Genomic DNA, 26,638 nt, shown 5'->3' on the forward strand with positions numbered 1-26,638 from the left:
ATGAGAACAGAGAGCTGGTCCAACCTGGAAGAAAGAAAATCCAATGCTTGGGTGGAGAAGACAGGATCAGGGAGATCCAGGGAGCCTGGCCTGGTGTCAGGCAACTCTTAAGAGTTAGTGTAGTAACCGCGTATGTGTTGAGCATGTGTGTTTAGTGCAAGCATGTGTGTATGTGTGTGTGTGTGTGTGTGTGTGTGTGTGTGTGTGCTCACATGTGTGCATGCATGAATACATGTATAAGTCAGAGCTCAACCTTGGAAGCCTTTCTTCAGCTGTTGTCCTTGGTTTTAGAGACAAGGTCATTGGAACCTAAGAAAATCCTAGTATGCTAGACTGGTTAGCCATCAAGCAGCAGGAGTCTTTTTACCAGCACACCCATCATTTTTGCATGGGAATAATACACCCAGACCTGTACAGCTCCACTCTACCAGCTGGGCCATTTCCAGGGCCTGCCTCATCGCCCTTAACAGTCACTCATATTAAGTAGCAGTCTAACATGTCAGAGCTTATAAACAGGCTTACGTTCCTGAGCAGCAGGGTTTGTGGCATGAATTCAGATAAACAGTGGGGACAGTAAGAGTTTCCAACTGCACCCATTACCACATGAGCTCACTACAGTTATTCCTAAGTTGAGATGCCAAGCACGGGTGATCCAGGAGCGATGTCTTAAAGGCTGGAACTTCAGCGTGAGGGTGAAGTAGGCTGGCAACCAGCAACTGCGACGTGACTTGAAAATACAGTGGGGGAAAACTTTTGGAGAATATAGCGGCAAAGGAGCACCAGAAGGCTGATAGTTTATTTTTAATGTGACCTGCATAAGATTTTACTGTGCGGTTAAAAAGCAGCTATATTTAATTTAAAAAAAATAGTTAAATTCACATTTTAAAAGGTCTACTGTCGCTGTTATAAGGACACTGAATGCAGCAGCTCTCCGGGACTTGCTGAACTCTCAAATTCCTTCCTTCTCTCGAAGATTTCTAGATTTCCTTCCATATATTTGTCCCCCTACAAAGCTGAGTGACATTTTTGTACATGTGTAAATCAGATTATATTTTAAGTGCACAGGAGACCTTGTAATAAAGGACCCTTGCAATAAGCCCTTTTCCTTTCTGATCTGAACGACCATGCACTAATTTAATTTATCTGTAGGAAATTGATCTCCATGCATCTTTGGGTGTGTGAGTTAACCCCTACCATGCCACAGGGAATAGCTCCTGGTACCATCTTGGTCTGTGATCATACGTACTGAAGAGTTGTGTCCAGGTTCTAAAGCAGTCTACACGAAGGATCCCTGGCAGTCAGTTCTTTTTGCTGATTTTAATCTAGATTAATCTGAAAAGTCATATCAGCAAGAATACATAAGGTCGAGAGTTTTGTAGTTGTTTGTTTGAACTTTTGCCAACCACCATTTCCTCAACGTTATTAAGAGGCTTCAAGCGGCCAGATTTACCGAGACAAAACGTAACAAATGCATTGTTAATACAGTGCTTGGGCAACCTATGCCAAGGGACGGAGTCTAGACAAAACCATGGCTCCAATGGTTTTGACTTTTTCCATGTCATTATAGCACCCTTTATTCTAAGCTGAAAGTATTGTCCCTATGTTTTATTGTTCCCCGAGCCCACCTGCAGGCATGTCTTGAGTAGAGCTAAGGGCACCAACATGGGAGTCGCCTGGGGCATTTCCCGCAAACTGTTGTTTGAAGATTTGGCTCCGGTAACCCTCCCTCTCAACAGGCAAATTTGAACCTGAGAGCTATTTTACTGCTTAGTTACTTTTTTGGGCAGTGATACAATAGTTTAAAAGATAGGGGTAGGAGCGATAGGGATATATTTCTAGAGATCCCTATCCAGGTTCCCTGAGTGGTGGCTAGGTCTCCACTGAGATGAAGAATCCCAGGTAGAAAATGACTGTCAGGGTTGGGGATTTAGCTCAGTGGTAGAGCACTTGCCTAGTAAGCGCAAGGCCCTGGGTTCGGTTCTCAGCTCTGAAAAAAAGAAAAAAGAAAAAAGAAAATGACTGTCCTTGGACTTTGTTGCTCTCTCAGGTTGGGTCAGTTCTGCAGAGTTAGTTGTCTGTGTCTTTTATTCATATAATAAAAGGAACTGGGGACATTTTCCTCTTAACTAGAAAATTTCGTTCCTCAGGAGCTTGGCGTCATGGACTGTTGTTAATGTGCATGACGAGGAGGGTATTGTGTTCTCACCTCATCTGGAAGCCATCTTAGAAAAGAGTGTTTTACAGAGTAAACTCAAGTTCAGAATTTGTGAGTTTGGTAGTAGAGTAGTGTTCTGTGTAATTACTAAAAATCAGTCTATGCTATCACCGGCTACATGCCAGCAATGGCGGTCTCCCCAGCCCTGTGACTATCCCCAAGTGGCGGTCTGCCCAGTTTCCTGCCGTTCACTCGCTGTTGAATCGTATCTTCCCAGGCCATCTGCCCCTTGCTAGCCCCTGTGGCTAGCTCTAAACCACTACTAGCCCCTTATAATTAAGACTCCAGAGACTTGTACTTTATCAGTCTGATTTATAACAGTAAATTCTCAATTCCCAAAATGCCCACACTAAGTACTCAGGACTCAATTGATACTGATACAAGCTGCCCACCTAGATTGGACGAATTGCCCTATACTATTCTATTGCTCTCCTATGATATCCATAGCTGCCTGTGGCTATTTCAAGACACATAGGACCAGTGAGTCGTCTTCCTCCATCCTTCTCTGTCCTCTGCACCCTCTTCTGTCTCTGAAACTTTCAGCCATGCCTTCTTTTCCACTGCCCAATCATAGGCTCCGCCTTATCTTTCACCTGCCCTCGCCTGCTTACAGTCAGAAATCGACGTAGTAGAGGATTCATATCCAGATTGTCAGACTCCAACGACGTGTTCCACACACCCCAAATGCATTTTAAAACAAGAGAGATGATTTTACACAATACAACTAGGCTTGTGTGTGTCTAGTTAGGGAGGGTGTTAAATGTGACGATGACAACAAAAAAAGGTTTCCGTCATTCCAATTTAGAAAATTACATTCTGTAAAGATATTCTTGAAATCCCAAATTAGTGTCTTAATGGAAACAAATGCCACTATGCTCTTGAGGTTTTGTGCATTGTTTCCTTTAAAAAGTAGAGAAGAAAACTGGACCAGAGGTGGCTCAACGGGCAAAAGCTGCTTCTTCCTCCAAGTCTGACACCTAAATGTCATCCCTAGGACCCAAGTGATGCAAAGTGGGAACTGCCTGTTAAACTTGTTCTCTGCCTCCACACTACTCACAAACCACACACACACACACACACACACACACACACACGCACACACGCATGCACCCACCCACAGATGTGTACACTCATATACATCTGTACACACAAACATGCCACAGACATACCTAACACACATGTGCTTGCACACACATACACACGTATACACATACCCACATATGTGTACACTTATACAAACACAACACATAAAAGGAAGGAAAGGAAGAAAAGTTACAAAAAGTCCTTCTAAAGAAGAATATACAAAGCATCATTATGCAAACACCTAGGTTCTATTTTAAACTAACAAGCCAAGGCAAGTAATCATCCATATTACTTTTAGCTGACAATAAAAATAGAGAATACTAAAAAACCAAAATTTTGTGGATGAATGGTTAATAAAGTAACAAAATACAAATAAGGAGTGGAAAATATCGATGACCTAGTGTCATAAAATTTCAGACAGCAAACAGGTCAGTTGAGTTGCAGAGGATTTCCCATGAATCATTTGATGTGACAATATTCTATTTGTTTTCTCTTTTATTTGTTGAGACAAAGTCTCGTTTTCTGTAACCCAGGCTGTCCAGGAACTGGCCATGTATTCCAGGCCTGCCTCAAACCCATGGCAATCCTTCTGTCTCAGCCTTCCAAAAGCTGGGATTATAGGCGTGAGCTGCTGCACCTGACTCACAAGAATATCCTCTCTTTGTACTAATACTGACAAGGGAGAAGGGAGCTGCATAAAGAGGATCACCCACAGGCCTGCAGACTCTGACTAATATACACCTTTAATACATGAGTTCAAGAAAAAATACAAGTGAAGAAGGTAAAGTTACTTCTTAACTTCTTCCAAAGCTCCCATCTTCAAGCCTTTCTCAGTCTGTTACTCATAATGATTCTTAAGTAATGCCTTGATGGCACTAGTGGTTCCTGGAGCTTTGCAAACTAAAGCTGTCTCCATTTATCCCTAAACTTGCAACAACAAAACACACACACACACACACACACACACACCACATACCACACACATACACACACATACATATACCACACACACACTGAACACACACATATACACATACCACACAAACATACACAACACACACACTGAACACACACATATACACATACCACACATACATACACAACACACACACCATATACACATATACCACACACATACATATACACACACACCATGCAATATCTCTAGGTACTGATAGTAGTATTTTACCGTAAAACACTATCCAAACAGGCAACATAATCATCAACATGTCTACATAGTAAAACTGTTACACCTAGGGCCCTAACCCATGACTGACTGGCAGAGCAGGGATATCTGTCTAAAGCTATTCATACTGCAGCAAATAGAAACGCTCGTTACATCGGCTCACTCTGGCTCCATTGCCATGATACCTAAGTTTCATCCAAAATAGCTAGAATGATTCTGCTTTTTGACTGCAAACATGTTCCTGGCATTGGGGTTGAAGATGTGAGACACAAGGAAGAGGACAAGAAAACAAGATGAGAGGTGAGTGAGGGGAGTGGATTTTGTGTTAGATGATGTACGAGCTGTGGCTACAAATAAGTCTCACAATGATTAAAGCAACCATGGCTACTCAACGCCAGTGCAGATGCCGAGGACAAAGGGGACACAGGTATTTGTGCTTTTAAACCTCTCATCATACAGACTATCTGCAGACAAAAACAGCTCTCTTTTACATCCATTTTATCTTTGAGTTTGACTTTTGCTGGATCAGCCTCCATGTATTGGACAGTGTTAGTTGTCCTTCAATAGCTTGACCAAAATACCCGAGAACAATTTAAAGGAAGGCAAGATTTACTTTGGTTACAGTGTCAGAGGCAGAGAGTTCAGTCCGTAGTCCTTGACTCTTGACTGTGGTTCTCTGGGGAAGCTGAACACCATGATATCAGAAGCATGTGGCCGAGGCTGCTCTGTTGTGTGCAGAAAGATATGGACAAAGAAGGGGAGAGTCCGGGGCAAGATGGAGTCTCCGAGGACGTGATGTTCTTGATCCAGTACCTGCATCTAGGACCCTATCTACTGAAGTCGGACTCAATTTCCGAAATATCACCACCACGTGAGAAATCACTGTCCTACACTGGCTCTCAGGGGACGGAAGGCACTTCATGTCTGAATTACAACAGACACCCTTTAGACTTCTGTTGGTTTGGTTCTCTCTTTGTCAAACTTCAAGGCAAGTTCTCTGACCCAACATTGTGTTTTCTCTTAGACTTTTCAGAGTCAGCCCCTGTTCTCTACACCATCACTTTGTGGAGGGCTGGGTTGCTTTTTATTTCTTATAAAACAGAAATGTACTTTGGGGCTACTTCTTTTTAACCTTTTCACTTTTAATCTGAATGCTTTCCAGACAAGCTAAAGTCATGCTTTCTACAGCTAAAAAATATCAATACTGCCATTATGAAAATTTGGTTTTGTTGTCAACCCTTTTCGGGGCCAGACTTCTGACAATTGATCATACTTGATCATGGCCACCAGAAGGAATGTATGCTTGTTTCTTGAAAGAACGACTTGAAACCAAACATGGGAAAAGTAACAGATCACTTGCAGTCAGCTCTAAGAAACACTTCAGAATGCTCACTCAGAGTATTTCATCTTTATTAATCCATTTATTAACTATTCTGATTATTATGAATAATAGGATAATAAGAATTCTAAAGAATTAAGTAATGTCTTCATCTTAAGAAACCAAGAAAAATGATGAAGCAAAAAAAAAAAAAATAGAGACTATGAGGCTGATAAAATATGGAGCCCAGCATTCAAAAACAAGTGATGGCTATATTGTTAGAATTATCCCTACTAACTGCCTTCCTGGTGTCTACCTCATGAGCAGCACTCCTGAATTTAAAAGTCTCTATGTTTAATTGAGGCTCAAATGTTTGCCAGGTTTTTGTCTTCTTTCAATTCTACTCTGTGTGTGTTCCAGTTCTACCAAGTGTGTTCTTCTTTGGTAGGCACAAATGAAGCACATTAACACTCTGGAAAGACCACACAGTTAGCTGAGGTTTTTAATAAAGTATCCATTCTGAAGGCTCACTCAGGTAAGCATGATAGTTTAATATGATTGTGTGGATTGAATAAAAACAACTTCTCAGAAGCTAACCTTTAAAACACATTCATCCAGTGAGAACAAGTGGCTCTTTTGCTTCGTGTGAAATTGATCAACTTTCTTGTTTTTCAGACATTTCATTCTTTAGGTAAGTACTGGTGAACACTGATCAGAATATTTATTCCACAAACCAACTCCTTTTGGTAGTTACTCTCTACTTAAGAAAGAAGCTAACAGAAAACATGGCTAAAAGTCATAATCAGAATCATTTCAGGGAGAGAAGCAAGTCGGGGGTGCAACTCAAATCTACTTCCAGTTATCCTCACCAAAATAAAACATTTTTGCAAACATGCTGATGCTGACAATCCGTAGGGCTGGTTCTTTGTTAGATATGAACAATTATCTACTGAGCCTTTCTTTTAAAGGCCTGTTCAAACAGATATAATTCAACTAAAGAGAAAAAGGGTGCCTAAAGAGCTACTTCAGTTCTTTGGAATTTTTTTTTGGGGGGGGGGGGTTAGGTTGCTGCTAGTAGTTCAGGCTGGCTTGAAACTGGTGACAGCCTTCCAAGTCCCCAACACCTGCTTCAGCCTCCTGATAGTTGACAACACATGCTTGGGTTACCCACACATTATTTTAAAAAGTTAAAAATGTGTTTATTGAGTTTTTCTTATCACTCGAAGCATATGTAATTATCTTTGGTGGTGTGAGCTACAAATTCTTATTCACAAAAATCTGGTACATTTGTTTTTTTACACAGAAATTTTCTCTATATGTTGATCTGTGTATATTTACCTGGACACCTCTACCTCTCTCTCTCTCTCTCTCTCTCTCTCTCTCTCTCTCTCTCTCTCTCTCTCACCCCATTCTTCATCTTTTGTGGTGTGTGTGTGTGTGTGTGTGTGTGTGTGCATGTTACCAAAAGTCAACATCTGGGTCTTTCTCAAATGCTCACTCCATTATATTTGAGAGATGGTCTCACTGCACCTTGTAGTCACTGAACCTGGCAGTCCCACACTAGACTGACAGGCCATCAAGCCCTGAGGATCCAACTTTTCCCAATAGCACATACTCTCCACTTGGGACACATCATAAAAGCCATGACTGTTGGCTTCTAAGTGAGTGGTAGGTGTCTGGATTTGGGGCTTCACATTTCTGTGGTAGGCATGTTTATTGTCTGAGCCATTTCCTTGGCACAACTAATTTTTGTCACAATTCTGTGTTGTTGTTTTTTAATTTATTTAAATATTTTTAAAGACTTATTTATTTCATGTATGTTGGGACACTGTCACTGTCTCCAGACACACCAGAAGAAGACATCAGACTTCATTACACATGCTCGTGAGCCACCATGCGGTTGCTGGGAATTGAACTCAGGACGTCTTGGAAAAGCAGTCAGTGCTCTTTACCGCTGAGCCATCTCTCCAGGTCCTCTGTGTTGTTTTTTATTTAAATTAATCAAGTATTTAATTGTTTATGTGGCCTTTGCTCTAACATGCCAAGGGCCAGGGTAACAGAGGGATGCAATGACTTGAAGTCTAACTTACGTCAAGCTTTACGTGAAGCTTGTTGATGATGCTACAGAAGGAAGGTAGAAAATGCTGAGTTCTGCTGGGAAGAAACTGGGGAAAAAAACCATAGAGTAAGTGTTATTCAAATCCCTGGACGGTGGCAGTCACATAAGTCATATGTGACAGGCAGGAGCCACCCTTTGCCTCCTAGTCAGAGTCTAGAGGTATATGTCTGTGAGAACTAAATTCTGAAACCCCAGGACCCCCCGCCAACACAGCTATTTAGTGTCCTCTACCCTGAAGCTTCAGACATTACCATGACTGCTGAGCAATCATGTAAAATTCTATTTACTAAATAAAGAGTAATTACATTATTAAATAATAGTGAATTTGTTTTATATCTAAAATGCCCCTGGCTTTTTATATTCATATAAATACAATACATTATTTTTTATATTTATATTTAAAATGTCAGACTATGTCCCATTGTGGTTCTTAGTTTAGAACTTTGTCAGGGTGTGGTGTCAAAAATGTATGCTGACCCTGTGCTGTGTGATTTAAGTTTTCACTACCAACTAGTTAGGGCATAAGACATGTAAAAATGAGTGAAAATAAGATTATATTTAGAGTCCTTTGTATGTTGTTTCAGTACAAGGAAATGGTTTCAAAAGGAGGAGGGGGAGAGAGAGGAGAGAGAGAGAGAGAGAGAGAGAGAGAGAGAGAGAGAGAGAGAGAATGGGTTCACATAAAGCAACAAGACTGTGTTCTCTATCATTAACTTTGAGTGTTTCCCCTTAGCAAGCACCTCTTTTATAAGAATAACATTATTCCCAAAGGATCCCAGTATTTATCTGATGCTTAAGGGAAATTTTTGTAAAATCCTAAAGAAAGCATCATTCATAACTAAGCTAAACTGAAACACTATTAGTGAAGTCAGTGGTCAGTTTAAGGTGTGGCCTTTTGATATTTCTTCATAGGAAAATGAGATTTAATTTTACGACTCCAGAACATCAGTATTGACATGAAGGGAACTCTGTGAGTAAGGCAATCTTTATGAATGCCAAGGGACAGTGCCTAACCTAGACTACTCTTGTTGTGTGCAGGCTGCCCTTGAGAGTCCCTAGTATACACATTATGGTATTCAGATGATTATTTTGCAAAGACAATTTACATGTAAGTTCTTCCTCTTAACTAGACAGTTATTCCCATTGTGGTTCATGCCATGTGGCAGGAAAAGGGTTCCCAAGTTAAATCATTAGGCTATTACTACTAACCACCTGTGTGTAATACCTATGAGCACTTTGGTGTTATTCTAATTTTTATATATCTTCAGACACAAGATATATCATGTGTGTTCATGACCATAGAGACCAGAAGAGGGTATTAGATCCCCAAGAGCTGGATGGTGGTTACACATGGTTGTGAGGCACCCAACTTGAATGCCCTGCAAATGCACCCAAATTCACATCCTCTGGAAAAGCAGCAGGCACTCTTAACCACTGAGCCCTCTATCCAGCCCCTGTCAAGATTTTAAGTGGCATAGAAGCCTAGTTTCTAATTTGTTAGTGACTATAAACTACATTGTGACAGCCTTAAGTTTCTGAGGTGTCACAATTGATCTTCTAAATGACAGTTAAGAGACAGCAGAACTCTGAGAGACTCTAGTTTAAAAGAAAAAAATGATTTTCATTTCACTGGGGAGGGGGACATGTTGGGATGAATATGAAGTAGTGATATTTCCCCTTCTGGATGGAACTAAGTGGAGCAGGATGGGATGGGAATGACCAATAATTAGGCAAACAGTCTCTAGAAAGACTGAGAGATGCTAGAAAATCTCCATGTAGCTGGGTGTGGTACACACCTGCTATCCCAGCATTTGAAAGACTAGTGCAGGAAGAGTTTAAGACCTGCCTAGGCTACAGGGTAAGAACTTGTCTTTTAAAGAAGCCTCTCCACCTGCCAGGTGGAGATCGGAAGCTGGCAGACTGTGACACTCTCAGAATTTCCGGTCAAAATGGTTTCCACCATTGCCCATCGTGACAGTGCTCACCTCTCATACTTTGCAGTGACCTATGACTTTTTTTGTTAAAATTAAAATGACTACATGATAAAAGGGTTTTAAATTAATAATCACAGGGAGATGGAACATATTTATTTTTATTGCATTCCTCACAGTCTATCAAGCATGCTATGAATTTCATTCTCTAGAAACCCTCCTTTAAAACGTTTGATGCAACAAAAGTCATGATGGAAATTACAGAAAGAGAAGAAGAACACGGAAAAGTGTTGGGCACTGGTAATGGCCTACAGGGAAGAAGAGTTGGCCCAAATAATCATTGATCATCTGAACAGCACAAGGGGTCGGCCTTAAATTTCTACATGCCACCAGGGCAGGCTATAGGTGACCCTGGTAGGAAGGTAGGCAAATGACAGTAGCAGAGTCCTTAAACAGAAGGGAAATAGTCCACAGTTCTGCATTATTCACTCCTCCTCTGACCCATGTTTCTGTCATGCTTTCCTTCCCTTTTTGACATCACATACAACATACACATGTATTCCTGAAACATTGAGGGTAGCAAAACCAGGGAAAGACATCTGCACATCTCTCAGTGTGAATATTCCAATATTATAATGATGTTTTATTAACTTACCAAGGGCACAGAGAAGGCCATACTGGACTCAAAGCCAGATTATGCAAGCAAACCTGGGTTGCAAAGCAAGTCTTTATTTTAAGTAAATAGAATATACCAAGCTTGAGAAAATTCTGACCTGATCCAACAGTTCTCTTTGACAAAGTCCCTTTGATGCATACTCTAAATGCAGCTCTCACCCTGATAGCCCTTCTGTATTAGAACTTCCTTGATCCCTTGAGAATCATCAAAGACCAGGTTTTACATAGCTGTGTGTGTGAGACATTCATTAAAGATCCAGTAATGTATGGGTGGGGGTTTCTTTTCAAATCTTTTCAGTATTTATTATGAGATTATTTTTGTCAAATCATCATAGTTAAAAAGATGCTTGTAGGAGTGTATTATAATACAGTTACCATACAAGGAGGTCCTTATAATCACTGGAAGGAATGGCAGAAAAGTAGAAATCCTTTGTTGGGTGTCCCTACCTCTCTATAGACTCTTGGCACCCCAAACAACACACCAGTCTACTTAGGAATACCACTATAATTTTTTAAGAAAGAGAAGGTATCACCTATTTGCCTGTCACTGATTATAAAATCCCCAAATGGCCAGTTTCTTACCAAAGCATTTAAGCTATTTCATTCCAGAAGAAAAATTACTTAGAAGTAAGAGTCCTGGTTAGCCATGAATTATGTACAAGTCATTCAGGCACAGTATTTCAATCACTTTGATATTTTTACCCTCCAAAAAAAAGTGTGCCAGTAATGAGGCATGAAAAGCTATTAACTGAACCATTCACACATCAAATGGATGTTGTTTTCAGTTTGTTCTCTTGATGGAAATAATGAACAACTGATTTATTTATAACTAGTAATTATGATAATACACCTTCGTTTTCCTTCTTCTCATTAATAGTATAGATACACAGTGATTATCTTATGTCATACTCAACCTAAAACCAATTTCCCATTTAAAAAAAAAACCTTTAACTCTAGTGTTTCTTTGGCCTCCAGTGTAACTTTTACAGATTTGCTTCCCTCATTTCGTTTTCCCTTTTGATTTTTTATCTTTCCCATTGATGGAATTGATCCAGACCCTGAACTTAATAGGGGCTGCAGTATGAATTCTAAGTCAGTGGAGAATACATATGTATATGTGCAAAATCAGTATAAAGTGACATTTTTCAGCACTTAGTAAGTTCCTAAGTTCACATTGTTTCCTTCCTGTGAAGAAAATTAATGGACCCAGAAAGGGAAGATGAGGGAGGCTAGCCTGCTCTTAAAGAGACTGAATCAGGGCAAGGGGACCTGGGAGATGACTCAGTTGGAAATGTACCCTGTCACACAGCTGTTAGAGACCCGAGTTCAAATCCCCAGCACCCACCAGCTTACACCTCTAATTCCAGTGCTGAGCAAACTGTTGAGCTACAGATTCAGTGAGAGACCCTTCTTTCAGACATGAGGTGGAAAATAAATGAGGAAGAAATAAGGCATCAATCTCTGGCTTCCTCCAACCCACAGCACCCGCGGGTGAATGGGCACACCCAGCCTCATGAACACATGCATACACCACATGCAAAAAATAAAAATCTAATCAAGAACATTTTGTCTTATTGGCAATACAATTGTTTAAAATTTGAGGGCAGAGAAGAATATGACTTTTGAACATTTCATTTCTAATTCTATAATAGTTTTTTCTTGGGTAAATATTAATAGTTTCAGTTCCGGCTACATAACACTATACCTGTACACTGGATTCTGCCTGGACTTGTTCAGGTGGGGCTGGAGGAGCTGTTTCTATTTAATAGAAACCATCACTTATAAAAGTATGTATCCCGGGGTTGGGGATTTAGCTCAGTGGTAGAGCGCTTGCCTAGCAATCGCAAGGCCCTGGGTTTGGTCCTCAGCTCCGGAAAAAAAAAAGTATGTATCCCTTTCACAGAAAATCATCTCTAAGACAGCATGTAAGAACTGCATCCCATAACTACATCCAGCTGCAGATTAAATGGTTCTGTTCTACTCTCCAAGAGGAACAGAGTAGCATCCTATATTTCTTGCTATCGTGGGTCAGAAATCTAGCACTGGGTTACATCCAGAAACTCTATAGTCAGAGAAGTTTCCATTTCCTGTGAAGTGGTCCAGCTTTCTCATTTTTCATACCTTTTGGAGAAAAAAAAAGATTTTCCTCTCCCTAATTCTACTTGGCTATTCTTGTGCATCCTTTACAATAAAAAGTATATATCATTTTGGAAAAAGCAAAATTCACCAGCCAATAAGCTAAGGATGCCATTATCGACAATCTTTCTTTTCTTTTTATTGAAAATATACTGATTAGGGTTTCTCTTCCCCTGACTCATTTCACATCCATTCCACCTTGTCTTCCATCAAAATTCATAATCCACACTCTTTATTTCTCTCTTTTGTTATAAAACAATCAGGCATAAAAAGACAAAAAAAAACTGCAAAAAAGATATAGGACCGAAGAGGAGGAGGAGGAGGAGGAGGAGGAGGAGGAGGAGGAGGAGGAGGAGGAGGAGGAGGAAGAAGAAGAAGAAGAAGAAGAAGAAGAAGAAGAAGAAGAAGAAGAAGAAGAAGAAGAAGAAGAAGAAGAAGAAGAAGAAGAAGAAGAAGAAGAAGAAGAAGAAGAAGAAGAAGAAGAAGAAGAAGAAGAAGAAGAAGAAAAAGAAGAAGAAGAAGAAAAAGAAGAAGAAGAAGAAGAAGAAGAAGAAGAAGAAGAAGAAGAAGAAGAAGAAGAAGAAGAAGAAGAAGAAGAAGAAGAAGAAGAAGAAGAAAGCCAAAGAAAAGGCTTAAGAAACACATATAGACACAAAGGCATGCAAAAAGGACACAAAACCAGAAACTATGCTATACACACAAAAGACCGACAAAGTGAAAAACAAAACAAAACCACCACCAACAACAACAAATCTAAATCATTCTGGAACTAAAACAAAAATGTCCAAAAATATAATTGAGTTCATCTTGTACGGACCATTGACTGCTGAGCATGGGGCCTGGACACAAGAGTGGTTTGTATATCCAGTGAGGTGTGGTTGGAGGAAATCTGCAAGTAATTATCAGTTGCAGATAGCTTCTGGGTTAGGCCTTGGGGTGACAGGGGAGGGGAGTGGGAATGGGGTGCTGTGCCTGCTTCCTTCTCAGTGCTGGGACCTCATCTGGCTTAGACCAGTGCAGGCCCTGTGCATGCAGTCACTGTCTTCTTTATAGCATGGTGACCTTACCTGAAAGTACTTTTCTTCCTAGCATCGTGCCTGCTCTTCCCATTATCCTAATAATTCATTCTTGGTTTGCAAGTTACTTATTAACGGTTGTGATAAAACGAAACACACACACACTCACTCACACACACACACACACACACACACACACACACACGAGGAAAGAGAGAGAGAGACAGAGAGACAGAGAGACAGAGAGCACTCATCTGTCTGTAGGTGAGCCAAATATAAGGGTCATTAAACAGAGACAGACATATGTTCAATACATTTTTTTCGATATTAAGAATATAGTCTTAGTTGCTGAATTAAAAAGGTCTGACAAAGTAAAGTTCAGAAGAGATAGCTATCAATGGTGACATTTTAATTATCAATATCTTGAATGGTATTTTCTTAATGAGTTAAATATGAGGTTATTAAGTTATTGTTTTTTAATTAAAATTTGCCATGTTTTATTCACAGTCAAGTTACCTCCCTTGTAGTTAACTATACCCAGATCTAGACATTCATTTTCTAGTGCCTTGGCACTGTCAGACTCTCTTTCAGCACCAAATTGAAGTAGCAGCAGGTTTTTTGATGATACCCAAGATCATCCCTATAATACCTTAAAGACAGTTTCACAATTTGATTTAAACCATATTCTTCCATAGACGTTGAGGCAATAAGGGTTAAACCGTGAGTCAGCTTCTGAATCTAAAACCAATTGCACATACAACATGAATAAGAAATAAATAAACAACCCCTTGATTGCTCCAGCTTGCTTCTCTGGTGTGCGATAGAACACTCAATAAAAGCAACTTGGGAAAGAAGAGGGATTACAGGAGATCGAGCATCATCTAATAAAGCCTAGGCAGGAACCTGGAGACAGGACTGAAACAGGAATAGAAGCAGACACCAAGGGGATCCCTGATGGTTTTTTTTCCTTCTGTCTGAACAAATTAGCTTTTTTATATAACCCAGGACCTACATGGGACTTGCTTACTGGACAATCTGATAGCGGCATTTTCTCAAGTGAGGTTCCCTTTTCCCAGAGGTCCCTTACTTGTGTAAAGTTGACCAAAACAACAGCAGCAACAACAAACAATAATCAAAACAATAACAAGAAAAGCAAAAAATAACCACTCATTTAAATCATTTTTGGATTGCATTCATGATTACATTGGAATTTGTGGAGAAAATTAAATAGCTGCTTTTCTTTCCTTTGCCCCAGTCCGATGAAGAACTGAGTCAGATCATACTAGAATCAACTCTTTCCTGGATATGAATCTGGGGCCTCGGGAACCACATTTGTTGTTGTGTGGGGTAATTTACCGTAAATATCCTGTATTGCATATTTGAACATGTGCCAGTGATGTGTTTTCCCAATACAATGAGTGTGATATGCAAAAATACACCTTGAATTGGTTAAAAATTCTTCCAAGGAGTGACTTTTTCCTGTGATGGAACATAGATTGTTCAAGTTGAGTGGCAGCCTTTTAATTTCAGCAGGGAGTCATTCAGAGCTTTTGAAATGTCATCCTCAAAATTAATATAAATATCTCAGGTGGGTAAAGGAGACACAGTTTGGACAGGTCCTTTCTTGGAAAGCAAAAAACAGGAGACCCACATGGACATCAACCTCCCTTGCCTTCCATTTCTTTTTCCTCTGTGTTCTGTGAAAGAGCTCCTCTCCTACAGAGTCATTACCCCCACTCTCCAAAATAGCTCAAAGAACTAGAAAGAAAATGGCTGGAATTAAGATTCTGGAAAGAAAGGATGAAGTTTATGTGAAGGAGACAAGTAATATCATAAACTCAACTTAATTTTATAAGGGCCAGTTCAGACAAATCTGAGCATTTGAAGCCAGTGTCTATGAGCATGTACGTGCCTATATGCATTTGCGTGTGCATGTGTATATGTGTGATTTGTGCATGGGGGTGTGGTCTCTCTGCCTCCCGCTTCCTCCTACGTCTCCCTGCCCCTCCTTCCTTCCCTGCCTCCCCTGCCTTCCCTGCCTCCCCCATCACTTCCTGTCTCTGCCTCTCTGCCTCTGCCTCTGCCTCTGCCTCTGTCTCTCTGCCTCTCTCTCTCTCTCTCTACCTCCCTGCCTCTTTCTCCTCTCTGCCTCTGCCTCAAGTGCTAGATTGAAAGACATGCACTACTGTGTTCATTTCACTAAATTATTATGAAACTTGGAAATAAATATATGTAACATGCTCTATTCATCTTATTTATATGATTGATAAATATCCACAGAAGATAAACCAGAAGTATTGTAACTTGCAGTTGTTTGTGTGTACTCGGATTATATGTGACTGTTTATGCACATGTGTACACATCTATATGCACATATATCAATATAGGTGTGTGTATGCATATTTGAATTTATTGTGTTCTTCTCTATACTTCCAATATTCAGTGAGAACTTACTGTGTTCAAGACACCACTGTGGACTGAAAGAAAAGAATTAGAGGGCAGACAGGGGGCAAGGAGTTAAAAACACCTAAATGAGACTTCATTTAAATTCAAAATAAGAACTTTAATTATAAATAATGGAAAAGATGATGATTAAAATCCTAAGCTGAGCTGTAGTGCCCTGAGCAGTAGAGTAAAAAATAAGTCCCTGGGTAGGAACAGCTCGATCTTCACCAGGGTCAACTTGCTCCTTGGACTTACGATTCTTTAACTAAAAGTATAGATGAGATTTAACCATGTGATCTTCAGATTCTGCGAGCTCCAACGTTAGGGAAAAGCTACCATCCGTAAGTTTGATTTAAACTGGAATGGAAGCTTATTCTTCACCTGGAATGGCTTCTTAGCTGAACATCGGTGCCGCTAACCCAAATCCCACCTCCCTGACCCTTCCTGGATCCCAAACTGGTGGAGCCAATGGCTAACAGTGAACTCCCAGAAAGACAGGACTCTGTCTAAAGACTTGACGGAATTGCTCCTGCACCCTCACATCTGCAAACACTGGCAAAGGCACAGACTGAACGCAAGCGGGAATAGGAAAGAAGCTCAGAAACAACAGACAAGAAAGGTGTGGAACTTTTCTTGCCCAAACTTTTATTATATATATACCTTGTGGTATCCCGTTCAGAAACTTTTAACGTGAAATTTTCTGTTAGGAGTTCAAGACAGCTATGGATAAATTGCTGAGTTTTATCATTAATTTGGAAGGTCTTGATTTGCAAAGAAAAGTTTTGTGATAAAAACGAAGGTTAAATGAAACACTGTGAAGCTGTATAGTTAGGTTAATGACGGCAGCCTCGGGGGATCGTTGCTAGCACAGGTGTTCGATATATTTATTAATGGCTTGGAAGAGTAGTGAACATTATGGATACACATTGGCATGACTGCAGAGATATTTATAACCATCAGAAGAGGTGAAGGGCTGCTTTTCTTGACCCAAGGGAAAGCAATCATTTGATATCCTGCAGCAAGCAAATGTTCAACAAGAGAAAATTCCTGTGAAGTAGGTAGGATTATACAGGTTCTCTTTATATGATAACAGCTACAAAAATACTTATTGCCTGGCAGGCACGAGTGCGCATGTCTGAGACATCATCTGTCTGGTAAGCAGCTCTTTGCAGGAGAAAAAGGAAGATACCCAGAAAATGGCCGAAATGAGTACTGCAAGAAAGTAGTTGCCTATATCTTTGACTGAAAGTTCTTAGAAGAAATGTATTCAAATGGATAAGACTGTTGAGGAAAGTTGTACAACCCTAGAGATTTTATAGTTTCCCATCAGCCTTTACTCCTCCCAATACCTATTCCCTGAAGGTCCCAGCTACATCTAGGATGGGAATGAAGGTAAGGACATGCCCGTCTCACCTCTGCATTGCTCGCTTCTCCATGGCTTTACTGACGTTAAGTTTTGTGATAATCCTGAATTGAACTTGAGACTCAGAAAAAAATCACAGTTAATTCTTTTTCACAATACAGAATGACTCTAAGAGCCGAACCATTGATTCTATTATAGCCTCCCTTAACCCTAGCAATACTTAATCATTCTGCATGTATGACCAAATATTAAGTAGAGGAAAATACGTTGGCAAGGAATAACATAGTTTGGGTTATGAGTTGTTTGTTCAAACTCTTTTCTGAGTGCTATTTTATCTAAGCAGTGGGGGTGACAAGAAGAGCGAACAGAGAAAAATCTTGGAGCCTTCGCTAAACTGATTTTCTAGGAACATATAATAATACTTTCACTTGCTATTAAAACTAGGGTTTTATGTAGCCCAGACTGGCCTCAAAATCATGATGTGTCTCAGTCTGGCCTTGGATTTCTAGCCCTCCCTACCTCTACCTTCCAAGTGCTGAAATTAAATGGTTTCTGTTATGCTCATCAAATGAAAACATGTGTTTTATTTGTTTCTTTGTTGCAGTGTTTTGATCGATAGCTCATGGTAGCCTTGAACTCACAGGAATCCTTCTGCCTCGTCTTCCAAGTTTTGGGGTTGTGCAATAAACTTCACCTGTTGAGAAACTTTTAAGCCTAAGTCACCACTTTCTTGTGCTTTTCTACTAGGAGGAAAACGCACAGACACAGCATGGGAGAAATGCTTACCTAGACTCCCGAGTTTCAGAGAAAAGGAAAAGGGTTTTAGACTCTTTGGAACTATGAAACCAGAACTGGAGTGAAGCCAGATGTGGCTACACACACCACAGCTTCTCCAACCAGTGACTCTATTGATGACGGAGAGCTATTTGGCATCAATACTATATTTTAATTATGATACACAATGCTAATGAACATTTAGTAGATGACGTAACTGTGCAAACCTAAGTTTTATAAGTTTTTGTTAGAAAGGTGTGTGCATCATCAGCTCTTTGTTTATTTTTTAAATTTACTGGTTTCTTTGTGACTTTGAGTCCCTCTCTTGTGACTAGATGTTATCTGCCCAGAATGGTGGATTTAATGAGTTGCCAAGCATGAACACAGTGTTAATAGTATTTGCTCCCATTATTCTTACACCCCCACCCTTTCCCAAGCCCCCACTCTCCTGCACCCACCCTTGTTCTTGGGGGCCTTCTTCATCAGACTCCAAACGCTGTATTTGCCTTTCCGAATTCTCAATTATGTCACTTGACATAATAATGCCTGCTTCCATTTTTCTACAGATGACAAATTTTGATTCTTCGTTATTTTACTCTTAATGGGTGGATAATACCCTATTGTGTGTATGTGACACATTTTCTTTCCTATTCATCCATTGATGTGCACCTGGGCAAATTTCATGGCACAGCAACTGTGAACAGAGCCCCAGTGAACACAGATGAGCAGATGTCCTTACTACTGGCTGCCTTTGATTCCTTTGGGACTGTATGGTTGAACCACATGGTCATTTGTTTCTTTGTTTCTTTGTTCTTTTTTTCTTTTCTTTTCTTTTTCTTTTTTCTTTTTCTCTTTTCTTTCTTTCATTTCTTTTTTCTTTTTTTCTTTTCTTTTTTTTTGCTTTCTTTTTTTAACTATGGCGCTGTGCTGATAGTGGCTAGACTAATTTGCATTTCCTGCTATTGGTGAGTAAACTCTTCAACCCAACACTCTTGCCAGCCTTTTTTGTTTTATTGTTTTCTTCATGATCACCACCTCTTAAAGAAGTCAGTTGGAATCTCAGTGTAGTCGTGATCTATGTTTTCCTCACAGCTGTAGACATTCTATATGATCTTTACTGGCCAAGGGTATTTCTTTGCTTGAAAGGTGTCCAGGGTATTTTTTTCTTTTATCCATTGACTTATTATGTTTTTGTTTTAGTGTTCAATGCTGGGGATCAGTACAGAGTTTGGATATTAACCTTTAGATAGCCAGGATTTTCTCCCAGTATGTAGTGTGTATCCTCATATTGTTACCAAGAGCTTTGCAGAAGCTTTTTAATAACACGCAACCTCGTTTGCCAGTGCTGGCTGCTGTTTCCAGAGTAGTGGGAGTCCTCTTAACAAAGTCCCTGGCTGTGCCCAAGTCACTAGCTGTGCCCAAGTCCCTGGCTGTGCCTGTAGCTTTGAGTATTTCTCCTGTGTTGTCCTCTATTAGCATTACTGTTTCAAGCCCCTCCCCCCCAAACATCTTTGATGTGTTTTTAACTAGTTCTTATACATAGTGACAGGCCACAATCAAGTTTCAGTCCATGTACTGAAGAGGCCACCCTTTCTCTATTGTATAGGTTTGGTGTCTTTGTCACATCAGATCTCTGTCACTGTGTATGTTTAATCTTAGGCACTTTGTTTCTCCCATGTGTTCTAGTTCTCATGAAGGATGAGTATTTGTCTATAAAACCTACATGCCAACCTGTCACCACTGGCATTCCTGTGCTCTCTTAAGAATTCCAAGATGTTCTAAATCTTACTTTATAAAAAGCCCCTTGGTTATAAACACTGTTTGATCTGCATATTTTTTCTACATCATTTGACACACTACCACCAGAGACTTAAGAAAGCAAACAAACAAAGAAAAGTTCATTAGCGAAGTCAAACACTTGGGGTTGGGGGTAGCTCAACTGGTAAGGTGCTTGCTGCCCAAGAATAAGAGCCTATGTTCAATCCCCAACCCTAACAGAAAATCTGGGCATAGCAGAAGGTGCTTATAATCCCAGCACTGGAGAAGGAGAGGCAGGAGAATCCTTGGAGCTCATGTCCAGTTGGTCCAACCAATCAGTGACCTCCAGGTTCAGTGGGCAGTGTCTAAAAACAGAGTAGAAAGAAGATTGGCATCAACCTTTGACTCACAGGTGTGTGCACAAACACATACACACACACACACAAACACACACACAGTAGGTGTGAAAGAGAGATGGGGAAAGAGAGAGAACGAGAGGCAAATTCACAGCAAAAGGCAAATTGGAAGCAAGAAGATAAATATGAAACCTTTGTTCAAGCCTCAGATTTATTAGTGAGGTTTATTAGATTATCTGAGACTGCCTGTCTGAAAAATTTAAATTCATAATTTGAGAATAATTTATAAATCAATTCTGTTGACTTTTATCCCCTTCTAGGTCTTCCAGTTATTCTGCAGTACAATTTGAGTATAATTTTAGTGAGAAAAACCAAGTGGTGAGTGAGAATTACAGCAGACGGCCAAGTGTCACATGCCAGTAGCCTATCAATCCTGCAGGTATTTTGAGGCATCAGCAAATTTAATCCCATCTCTGGGGGGGGTTCAATTCACTCTTAATGGTATGTAATACATCATATTTATTTTTAAAGAACATATAAGATATAAGACTGTTCCTTGAAAGCTACTCCCCGCTCCCCTTAGGTTTCTCAGAGAAGTAGGAAGTAATGTATCTCCCAGTAGAAATCACATTTTATAAGAGAAACGTGCTTGCATTTTTTTTATAAAAATAAAAGCATCTCTACATTTTTGTGTCTTAGAAGAGATTAGTCCCTAAGTAAATCTAAATCAGACCTAAAAACTATAAAAAAAAAAAAAAGCACAGGAACCAGAATTGGGTTGTGATTTAGAATTTTCTCAGAATTAAGCCCACGGTGATCAAAGAGATGGGGTGGGTTTTCACTCCATTCTAGCATGTACACATCAGGCAGTGACTAGGAAATTTTTAAACTTGCATAATCTATTGTGAATTATGTTTCCGTCCTGAAGCTTGCAAACGAGTCAATTTAGGTTGATCACATCATTTTATCACCCCCACGTCACAACACTGGAAAGCAGCCGTCCTAACAACCCTCTACAGTGTTAGAGCAATAATCCCACTTAGGTGAGGTGAGGAATATATGTTGGTTCTAACACATACACAGAGGATCTGCAAGGCCAAGCTGCGCCTTAAGCTGACACACTGTGAATGCTTTTCTGTACCATAGTTTCCAGACCCTAAAGGAGTCTGAACTTTGGAAGAAGTTATGTGGTCAATAAGCATATGCTAATTTTTTCCTTTTAAAGATTTATTTTTAACTATGTGTATATGTTGGTATCTGCACTGGGGTAAGTCTATGAGAGTACAGTTGCCTGCAAAGACTGAAAGATGGCTTGGATGTCCTGGAGCTGGAGTTACGGATGGCTGTGAGACCTCTGACAGCAATACTGAGAACTGAACTCCCAGATCTTCTGCAAAAGCAACAAGTGCTGTGTAAAATGTGTTCCACAGCCCCCACCCCAAAGAAATTTCTGATTCTACGAATGGAGTAACAAAGAAAACCACAGTCTTCACAAAAATATGAGACCTAAGATTGCAAGGAATCCCCCTGTGTGGGAACAAGAGTGACAGAAGAGAAGACCAACCAGGAAGATTCTTCATGCTCGCCAGATCTTTATTGTCCATTTTCTTGATGAATGTGATAGGAATATGCAGGCTGATGTGGTTTCTTCACTGTGTAAGAAAAAGTTATCTTTGTTTTAGATGCACATAGCAATTCTTTCCTGAACACAGCTGTTACTTGGTTCTATTGGGGGGGGGGGCTTTGTGACTTTGTAGTTGGAGACGAAGTAAGACATACTTATCCCTGAACCTAGGATCCAAACAGGAACTGGGATTTGGGGTATGTCAGAATCTCTTCAAGTTGCTATTGTTTCAATTCTGACCTATCAGTGATAATCACTAGAAAGGGTTGGAAAAGTCCTGTCGAGCATCTATCAAATGACACCTTACATCCTCCTCTCTCTTTAATTTCTGAAACTGTTTGAAATCCATCCATCAGAACTCCTCCTCTGGCGAATGCCAGCAGCAAACCACTGAACTGAGAATAGGTCCCCCATTGAAGGAATCAGAGAAAGAACTGGAAGAGCTTGAAGGGGCTCAAGACCCCATATGTACAACAATGTCAAGCAACCAGAGCTTCCAGGGACTAAGCCACTACCTAAAGACTATACATGGACTGACCCTGGACTCTGACCCCATAGGTAGCAATGAATATCCTAGTAAGAGCACCAGTGGAAGGGGAAGCCCTGGGTCCTGCTAAGACTGAACCCCCAGTGAACTAGACTATGGGGGGGAGGGCGGCAATGGGGGGAGGGTTGGGAGGGGAACACCCATAAGGAAGGGGAGGGGGGAGGGGGATGTTTGCCCGGAAACCGGGAAAGGGAATAACACTCGAAATGTATATAAGAAATACTCAAGTTAATAAAAAAAATAAAATAAAATAAAAAAAAGAACTCCTCCTCTGCCCCAGAGCTCTGCTCAAACCAATTTCCACACTGCAGATTAACTTTTACCATCAACAAGCGAAGCGCTGGGTCCACTCTGTTTCTTAGTGTAGGTACTGATGTTTTCAGCTTTGTAAAGAGTGCAGGAAGAAGAGGATCTCTGGACATCCACAGATAAGACACCAAAGTGAACAGTCAATAGGGGCAACTTGATGGGCACCCAAGGTCGTGGGAATGTAAGGAGTGGTGGAGATCCCGGCGCAAGGATGAGACGAGGCATCGCCTCAGCAGGCTGTGCTGCTCCAGATGCACCACTGTTACATGCATCCTGCTAAGGCACTGTCTCTAAGAAAGGCTGTGCTAATAGAAGATGCAACATTCAGAGCAGAGAATGCATTCCACAGTCATTAACAACCACTGCCTCTGCCAGTGGGCAGGCCCCTGCACAAGCTAAGACAGTCACAATCTCTAGTGGACATGGATCCAGGTGGATGCTGGGCTTGGGAAGAAATGTATCCAAAGGCAAGTACTAATGTCAACTGACCACAGCTTTAAGGTCCTCAGAGGAGGAAGGAGTAACATGAGCTCATATTAATAGCAAGGGTTTTCTCCCAACTCAAAGTTCCATGGTCTAACAGAGACTTCTGTCAAGCCAGAACATGGGTTTGTATTGTCCAAGTTTTTAAAAGAAGCTAAAATCAAACTGTATAGGTCATCTCTAATTTTCAAGTATCAAGACTAAAATCTCACCCCCCCTCTCTGTGTGTGCATGTGCGCACACACGTGTGTGAATGTGAGTGTGTTTAGATCAATCTATGTTAAATTCCCATTTAGTGATGAAGAAGGGAGGTTAGAATGTGGTGGTGTGGGCTGGACTATCCAGAGAACACACAAGAGTCTGAGACAGTACCTCAGGGTACTTGTAGGATAGTCAGCCTATGAGAAGCAAAGCACAGAAAGCAGTGTGCCGCGGGCAGTACCTCAGCCTTGTACAAGTACATCTTATTTGTAAAAAGAAGCTTTTTACTTTTTAATGCTTTAACTCTGTTTTTTGCTCTGTCTTGTACAAGAACTGACGTAAGATTATCATAAGATTTAAAACGTTTTGTGGAGGAAGGACCTAGAAAAGAAGAGGTTAGCAAAGTGAGGTTGGTAAATGCATGCCAAAAATAGTCCAGAGAATAAAATCCTCATCCACAATTAATTCATAAAACTGATACGGTGTGCACGGTGGGGGGATGTCTATTATCTTACAAAATCCATTTGCATTGTGATATTTTGGTCTTCAGCAAGAATAAATATATCCTGCATATAAGTAATGACTAATGCACAGCAAAATAGAAGAATACTATTGTGAATTTTGACTGTCCCTACTCTGTCCTTTCATAGGTTTTTCTCAGATGTGTGTTTGTGGACCATAATGGAGGGCAGATGAGAGTCCTTCGTACTTTAGATTATAATTCTTTCTTGGCTGAAAGGAAAAGACTTTTCAATAATAAGAAAGGCTATGTGAATTACAGAGGTATCAGTGTGCTGAGGTCACAGAATGGACATACAGCCAGCAACATTCGGACCTGTCGTATCAGAAGTACACAGCTTCTTTTAAAGGCCATGTTAGTAACAAGTAAAACCTCTCCGCTGAGATAAAGTGGCTGCTGTGTGTTGTCATTCTAAGGGAGAAAGAGAAAATAGGGATGCTGCGATGTCAGCAGTGATTGGCAGGAGCGTATCCAGTCTAATTTCAATCTAAAATCCCCACCATTAAATACAATTTGGGGAGGCTTGGCTCTTAGAGTATCAGAGGATGTGTAGCCCATGGGTAATGAAGAAGCCGCCTTGCAAATCGGGGGATGAGCAGCGTGCATTCTGATGAACTAAGCAAAGAGGCTTGAATTATAAGTAGACAAGAGAGCTCCCTCCTTACACAAGACCCTTAATAAGGAGAGCTGCAGGCCTCTGAGTTTAGACTTTAACAAATTTTTATAGTCTTAGGAAAAGAAAAACTATTCAAGTGACTCCTCCCCTTAATCCAGGCTAAATCAGTAGTCTTTACACACTGTGGACACCTGGTCAACTGACCACACGATCACAATACCGTCTCTGGTTTATTAATGCCATTATTTAATTTTATATTTTTTAGCATCATAAAAATAACCTATCTGAAAAAAAGGATTGACAATCAAATGCTGTCAGACACCTGGGTGCCTTTTCTTCCAACCAACACCATGACTGAACTCACAGCGGAAAATTGACGACTAGATTAAAGTCTGACTCAGAGTCACAAGTCTGCAAAACTGCAAAGTGCCAAAGTACAGAAGACAAAAAAGTGTCCTCCTGGAAGAGTCAACCTCCAAAGAAGAAAAATGTCACACAGACTTCTAAAAGATGTTTGAAGGCAAGGGAGTGGGGAAATAGCGAAATGTGTGTTGTAAATGTGTTCCCTTACCAGCCGCAAAGAGTTCTGGGAGAAGAGAGGATCTGGAATTTAACATCAGCTTGCTGTCCTAACACGTGTTAATGCTTGTAACTATAATGGCGGATGTGTGCCTCCTCCTTTAAAACTGTGTGTGTGGCCTCAAGTGTGAGTTTTCAAAGTGTCAGTGTCATGCCAGCACCACCTGATCTCTTTCCCCTAGCTGGGCCTTGTCTGGTCTTTCCCCTTGTCTGGTCTCAGGGGAGGGAATGTGCTTAGTTCTGCTGCAAATTAATGTGTCAGGGTGGGGGTACCCATGGGAGGGGGGCTTCCCCTCCTCTGAGGATGAGGGGAGGGACGTAAGGGGGAGGGGGGTTGTAAGGGTAGGACTGGGAGGAAAGGAGAGAGGGGGCTATGGCAGGGGATATAAGATGAATACATGAATAAATTAATGACAAAATAGGATTTCCAGAGCCCCAGACTAAGGTCCATCACATCGGAGACTGCAAGGATGGGCTCTCGAGATCTGTCTTTACATAAAGGGACACTGATATACGCCATAGGTAGACAATCACTCAGTAGACTAACAAACAGAAATTATATAACATTCCAATCTCTGGTAGTGTGTTTTAAATAGGAAACCGTACTTACTAGTCATAATTTCAAAATTGACACAATGTTTCAAGTTGGAAAAATTAAGTACTACTCAAGCTTTTAACTGTTATTTTTCCTTCATTCATCCATCCCTATTTTTCTCTCTCCTTTGGAATAACAGCACACAACAGCCACTGTATCTCAACAGAGAAGCTTTACTTGTTGTTAATGTGGCCTTTTGGCCCTTAAATGAACTTAGCTGATTCTCTCTCTCTCTCTCTCTCTCTCTCTCTCTCTCTCTCTCTCTCTCTCTGTGTGTGTGTGTGTGTGTGTGTGTGTGTGTGTGTGTGTGTGTTGTAAAATGAATGTGGAATATTCTAGGTAAACATTATTCTAATTATCAAACATATGCATAACTAGCTAAAATAACCAGATGATCAATTTCTAGGTTATAGTTTGCCCACTTAAGACAGCCTATAATAGAACATAAGTGCTGGATCATAGTCAAATGATTGCTTTGTCAAAAAAAAAGTTATAGTCTCCAAGTAGATCATCTATGTAGTGTTCTGAGTTTACGCTAAAAGACAACCAGGATAACAGCTTATCACATTGTTTTCACCAATTTATTAAGCTACTGTAAATTTATTAGTCCCAACTCCTCCCTTTGCTCACACCACAGTTAGAACTTGCAAAAGATTAATGTTGAATCACACTGAATACCAACTGTTAGCTTTACCTGGTTCTCTAAATCCAGACTTTCCAGCAGACTCTGAAAATGCCATTTCTCTGACACATAGTAATGTACAAATCAAGGATTATCACCAGTATATT

The 26,638-nt window shown here is 40.5% G+C and overlaps 1 protein-coding gene across 11 annotated transcripts in view; it reads right to left on the reverse strand.

Annotated features, from left to right (window-relative positions):
- Window positions 1–26,638, reverse strand: part of Ctnna3 (catenin alpha 3) — a 1,585,684-nt gene that overhangs the window by 1,077,867 nt on the left and 481,179 nt on the right. For 2 of the 11 annotated variants that reach the window (XM_063279291.1, XM_063279293.1), the window contains exon 8: window positions 13,802–20,384. The exons of 8 other annotated variants lie outside the window; for them this stretch is intronic. In XM_063279291.1, coding sequence (XP_063135361.1) covers window positions 20,355–20,384 — 30 coding nt within the window. In that variant the 3' untranslated portion in view covers window positions 13,802–20,354. Of the gene's footprint in view, window positions 1–144; window positions 7,968–13,801; window positions 20,385–26,638 lie in introns of those variants that run through there. One more of the 11 variants, XM_063279290.1, reaches the window with a different exon arrangement.

Source organism: Rattus norvegicus, chromosome 20, assembly GCF_036323735.1.
Source record: "Rattus norvegicus strain BN/NHsdMcwi chromosome 20, GRCr8, whole genome shotgun sequence".
NCBI lineage: Eukaryota > Metazoa > Chordata > Mammalia > Rodentia > Muridae > Rattus > Rattus norvegicus.